General features: G+C 53.6%; 1 protein-coding gene across 1 annotated transcript in view; it reads left to right on the top strand.

Moving 5' to 3' along the window:
* Window positions 1-5,443, top strand: part of FNBP4 (formin binding protein 4) — a gene marked incomplete at its 5' end in the record, with an annotated part of 9,939 nt that overhangs the window by 341 nt on the left and 4,155 nt on the right. The window contains 7 exons of the mRNA XM_031061492.1: window positions 594-730; window positions 874-1,075; window positions 1,165-1,315; window positions 1,393-1,513; window positions 1,680-2,021; window positions 2,109-2,319; window positions 4,179-4,297. Of these exons, the coding sequence (XP_030917352.1) occupies window positions 594-730; window positions 874-1,075; window positions 1,165-1,315; window positions 1,393-1,513; window positions 1,680-2,021; window positions 2,109-2,319; window positions 4,179-4,297 (1,283 nt within the window). The remainder of the gene's footprint in view (window positions 1-593; window positions 731-873; window positions 1,076-1,164; window positions 1,316-1,392; window positions 1,514-1,679; window positions 2,022-2,108; window positions 2,320-4,178; window positions 4,298-5,443) is intronic.

Here is a 5,443-nt window from a genome sequence, read left to right as displayed (position 1 = left end):
AGGTTGGTCCTAAAAGTGGTGTTTTGTCCTGGGTCTAGGCGTTTTTGATACTTGATGTGGAGGCTTGATCCTTTGTGTGGTTTTTTTTGTTTGGTGGTATGCATGGGCTTTTGGTCCTAAAAGTGCAGGGCTGTGAGGTTTCAAATAGTTTTTGGAGGTGCTGAGTGTGGGTTTTCTGGTTCTAAGTGTGGTGGGTTTTGTGCTAAATGTGGGGGGTTTATTTGGTTTATGTTTGTTTCTCTCTCCCTAACCCCATATTTTTAACACAGGGTAATTAAACATGTTTAACTACTAGTTTTAAGGGAAGAGAGTTAACCCTTTCCTAAATAATGCACTTCGGGGCTGGAGTTGTTTCCATTTTAATTATTTTAGTCATGCTGTTATTTCCCTGGAGGCGACTGCTCATTCTTATATTTTTTTTCTTAAATTATTAAATTTTATTACTGGTTCTTGTACTGATTCCCCCCAGCCTGTCCCTGGCACTCGTACAGGGGCTGTTCTCACAGTGGCACCTGGAGCAGAGGTGGGGAGTGGAATCCAATGCCCTGTGGCAGCAGGAGGGTTCTCCTGAGTGTTCACTCTCCCTTCTCCAGGAGGTTTGTGCCTGCTGGGTGCCTATGCTGACAGCGATGATGAGGAGGGTGAGACCCCGGAGAAGCCGGCCCGCTCCACGGATGCCAACGGCAGCAACTCCGCTGACATCGACAGCACCCTGGCGAACTTCCTGGCTGTGAGTGCCCCTCCAGCGTGCAAAGAGGGAGGGAGGGGTTGGCGGGAGGAGGGCGGTTTCATAGTCCAAGGCATTGTCCTCAGCAGTCAGAGCTTTGACTTGGCTTGGGATTTGAAGCTCATGGTGGGATGCTGTTTTTACAGGAGATCGATGCCATCACAGCCCCAGCACAGCCTGCTGAGCCCACTGCTGCCTCCTCTTCCTCCTCCTCCGTGCCACCCCCCATGCCTCCCCGCCCGGAGCCAAAGGAGTCGGGCTCAGGCCCCTCGTCGGGTACAGCCAATGGCACGGGCTCGGCACCGGCCCCCGAGTGGCAGTATGACACCCAGTGCTCGCTGGCTGGAGGTGAGTGCCCTTCCTCTCTCCAAAGGGGTGCTGACAAACGGGTGTCACTGGGGAGAGGGGAGTGACAGGCTGTCCTTGTCCCCTGGCAGTGGGAGAGCTGGAGATGGGCGACTGGCAGGAAGTGTGGGATGAGAACACCGGCTGCTACTACTATTGGAACACCCAGAGCAACGAGGTGACCTGGGAGCTGCCGCAGTACCTGGCAACGCAGGTTCAGGGCCTGCAGCATTACCAGCACAGGTGGGCAAGACCCCCAGGATGTGTCCCTGTGGGATGTTGTCCCAGTCCTGCCCTTCATTCCCTGTTGTCTTCCTCAGCAGCACGGTGGCAGGCACCAATGGCACCTTTATGGCAGCCACGGAGCCATTCCCTCAGGAGAAGGGGACTCCAGGCAGCGCTGGCCGTGGGACCGGCCTCAGCAAGCGGGAGGTGAAGAAGGTCAGTCCTGTGGGTTCTGGCTGCCATGGGGCTTGCAGGCACCTCCTTGGGTGTCCTTGGAAGCAGCTGGGATGTTCTGCTCCATCCAGAGCCCTAGGAGGGGCCTGGCTGCATGGGCTCTTTCCCAGGCAGCTGCCAGAAAGCTCACATGGAGCTCATCCCACAGGAAGTGAATGAAGGAGTGCAGGCTCTCTCCAACAGTGAGGAAGAGAGGAAGGGAGTGGCTGCGGCCCTCCTGGCCCCACTCGTGCCCGACGTGGTGAAGGAGGAAGAGGAGCGCTGGAGGAGGAAAGTGATCTGCAAAGAGGAGGTTGAGCCACCTCTGGAAGAGGAGGCGAAAGCGGAAGAGGCGCCAGCTGTCCCAGAAGAGCCAGAGCCCAGCAGGGACCCCCTGGAAGACACAGGGCAGGAGGATCTGTGCAGTGTGGTGCAGTCAGGGGAGAGCGCGGAAGAGGAGGAGGAGGAGCAGGACACACTTGAGCTGGAGATGGTGCTGGAGAGGAAAAAGGTAATGGGAGATGTTTGTCCTGGAAACAGGGCACACGTGGCAGCCATGGTGTTGCTGGGAATACACTGGGGTGTCGTGTCCCGGCAGGCGGAGCTGCGTGCCCTGGAGGAAGGGGATGGCAGCGTCTCAGGCTCCAGCCCGCTCTCCGACGGGAGCCAGTCGGCCCCGCAGGATGCGTCCCGCAGGCTGGCCTCCAAGAGGGGCAAATGGAAACTGTTCGTGGGAGCTGCCAGCCCTGAGTCTGCCAGTCGAGGCCCCAGCAAAACGGGCCGGGAGAGCCCAGAGGCAGGAGAAGCAGGTAATTGGAAAGGTTTCCTTTGGAGGGAGGAGCAGAGGCTCTCCCTTCCCTGAAGACCTGCAGAGCAGTGCCAGGAAGGGCTGTGAGGTACGTGTGCTAGATGGGGACAGGCTGAGGGTGGCTCTGTCAAGCCCAGCCTCGCTGGGATAAGCTGCTCCTCTGCCACAGTCTCCCTATCCTAATTATCTATGTAAGGAGAAGAGTTCCATATTCACTGGTTGCTTAGGAGAAAAGACACAGATAACAGCTGCCTCACATCCCATTGCCTTCCTGTTCCTCCCAAAATCACAAATCCAGCCTGTGGCACACTGGGTACTGTCACCCTCCACTTGTAAAGTTCAGATTTTGAGCTGCCTGGTACTGAATTCCAGACAGCTGCAGTGTCCCTGGAGCCACTCCAGGGCCCCACACTCAGTGGGTAGGGAATGTAACTCTAGCCAATGTGGCAAGGTAGCTGTGTTTCTGAGGGGCTGGTTCAACTCGGGGTGTGTGTGGATATATCAGTCATACACAACTATCCCTCATGTTCCAGTTGGATCCACCAGAGCTGTGCTTCCCAAAATGCACCAGCTGTAGCATTTTATGGACCACTCTGTGCCCAGCAGCTCTGGGACTCCCAGATTGTAGAATCATGGAGTTGTTCAAGTTGGAAATGCCCTCTGAGGTCATGGAGTCCAGCTGTTCCCCCAGCACTGTCAAGGCCACCACTAACCCATGTCCCCAAGTGCCACATCCACATGGTTTTTTAATCCCTCCAGAGATGGGAACTGTCTACATCCTTGGGAAGCCTGTGCAAAGGCTGGACAGCTCTTTCCACTAAGAAATTTTCCCCAATATCCTACTTAAATTTCCCTTGGCACAACTTAAGGCTGTTTCTTCTTGTCCTGTCTCTTGTTTGCTGGGAGCAGAGCCTGACTCCACCCTCCTCTCAGGGCATTGTGGGGATCAAGAATGTCCTCCCTGAGTCTCCTTTTCTCTGGATGTGCCAGTCCCTTCCCAGCCCAAGATTTGTGTGCCTGCAGCACAGAAAGCTGAAGGAAACTGCTTTTCCAAGGAAAAACTGGTATAAAAGTGCCTACAGCAGGCTGTGTCCTGCTGGAGTGGGAGTTGGTGCCTGCCCCATCCCAGGGTTCTTGTGGCCCTGAGGTACCTCTGCTTCAGGCAGGGGCATGAGCTGGGTGACAGCTCTGGCATTAAATCAGTGGTGTCGTTTTTGCATAGGAAAATGAATGGTTTTGCCAGAGGGCTTTCCAAATAACCCTGAAGCCAGCTCTTCCCAGCAGCACCAGATTCCACCTTAACCTAGGGAACAATGAGCTGTTACTCCAAAATAACCAGTTTAAGTTGAGTACCCCCTGGGAATTGGGGTTTCTCTCCAGAGGCCTGTGGGACTCTGTCACAAACTTCCTTCTTGGGAATTCATTGCTTTGACAGTGAATTGGTAATCTGAAGGCAAAACCTTCTGGTATTGGCAGCTTTTGGGGACCTCTTCAGTCTTTCATAATTTACTTGTTTAATACCTAGTACCTGTTATTGGTAGATTTTGGGAGTTAGTCTCTTCCTGCTTCCCTGATGCCCAGTTTTCTAGGCCTTGCCTCACTGTTGCTTTGCACTGTAGCAGCTCCAATGCTCCCCTTCCCATGTTATCTTTCTGTAAGGATCCCCACCACCAAAACACAGAGCAGTGAGCATTTCTCCTTTTAAATTTCATGCTCTTGTCACTGGCTCTGGTGGGTCCTAGCTCTTTGCCCACTGTTGCCCACATTGGCTTTGGCTCCAGGCACAGTGTCCAGCCAGCTGCTGGCACTGCCAGGGTGGTGAATGGGACAAGGACTGACCTGTCCTTCCTTCTCCTGCAGCCCCGAGCACAGAATCAACTGATCCAAACTCAGACAAAGAGGCAGAATCTGAGGAGCCCCAGGAAAAAACCAAATCACAAGGGGCTCCAAAAATGGAAGAGGAGGAGCAGGATCTAAAGGTATGGAGAGGTAGAGGTGCATGTCCATGAGATGAGGGATGTGATGGGTGCTCCAGCTGCCAGCGGGAACAAGGGACATGCTGGCTCCCCCAGCCACCTCTTCCCTGGGGACACCGGAGCTTTGGGCTCTGGATTTGGCCCACCTGAAGCTTTTAAAGCTCAGATCCCGGTGTGGCTGCAGGAACAGCTTGAGAAGGAGGGGCTCTGCAGGGCTGGGACAATATCCTGTCTCCAGTAGGATTCAGCAGCAAAAGCATGGATGAAAGGAGGGTGTTGGGGGGCAAAGACTGAGCCCTGGGTGTTGTTGTGGCAGAGGACAACCAGTTTGATCTTGACTTTGTTTTCACCAATAACAATATTCCAGTCTCTGGCCCGGTCAGTCGTCCCGTTTCCAGGCTGAAGACTCCTCGTCCGTAATCTCTCCGTTTCTTGAGGCTGACGGTACCGCTCTGCCCTCCGCCCGGCATTACTCTTAGATACGAGCTGGGGAAGCCCTGGGGGTTTCTGCAGCATCCTGCTGATAGCTCTTCTCTGAGCCTTGGTTTGCTCCTTTGGCTGCACTGGATCAGTTCCCTGATCTATAGCAGAGCTCCAGGCTCTAGGGCAATATGACAGAGCAGTAGGGGAGATCTTTCCCATTTGTCCTTTAGTCCCCATGTCACTTGTTACCCTGAGATCTCCTGCAGCATAAAATTTGGCTCTGGAGTTATTCTGTGACGTTGGAAATGTTGTCACCTCCCTGTGGCAGATGGGGAATCGCCGGCTCATAGTGGAGCCCGGGTGCAACCTGCAGTGAGAGTTGCCTATCCCTGTGCTCATTTCCCACCACTTAAGTAATTTTTCTGATGTGAAAGGGAAGGTCCTTTTGTCCTTGTGAAAAATCTCCTATCTCCCCCATAAAATAACTCCTTAAAGGGTTTTGAGATCTAACATTCCCAGACCAAAACTGAGCCTTCTTCAGTGCAGCATGCATTTGAGACCTGATTTTAAATTAATTTATTTAAATAAAAAGAATAAAAGCCTGTACCAAGGCTGGACTTGCTGGTCCCCTCTGCAGTCCCCTCCTCCTTCTGGTCCCAGTGGGTGCTGTGACAGACCATGTGGTGCTTTTCCATGCAGGATTCCCTTAGAGCTGTTGGAGGAATG

Source organism: Geospiza fortis, unplaced genomic scaffold (assembly GCF_000277835.1).
Source record: "Geospiza fortis unplaced genomic scaffold, GeoFor_1.0 scaffold450, whole genome shotgun sequence".
In the NCBI taxonomy this organism is placed as follows: Eukaryota; Metazoa; Chordata; class Aves; order Passeriformes; family Thraupidae; genus Geospiza; species Geospiza fortis.
Note: the sequence above shows the minus strand (reverse complement) of the source record. Positions and strands in the feature narration are given on the sequence as shown.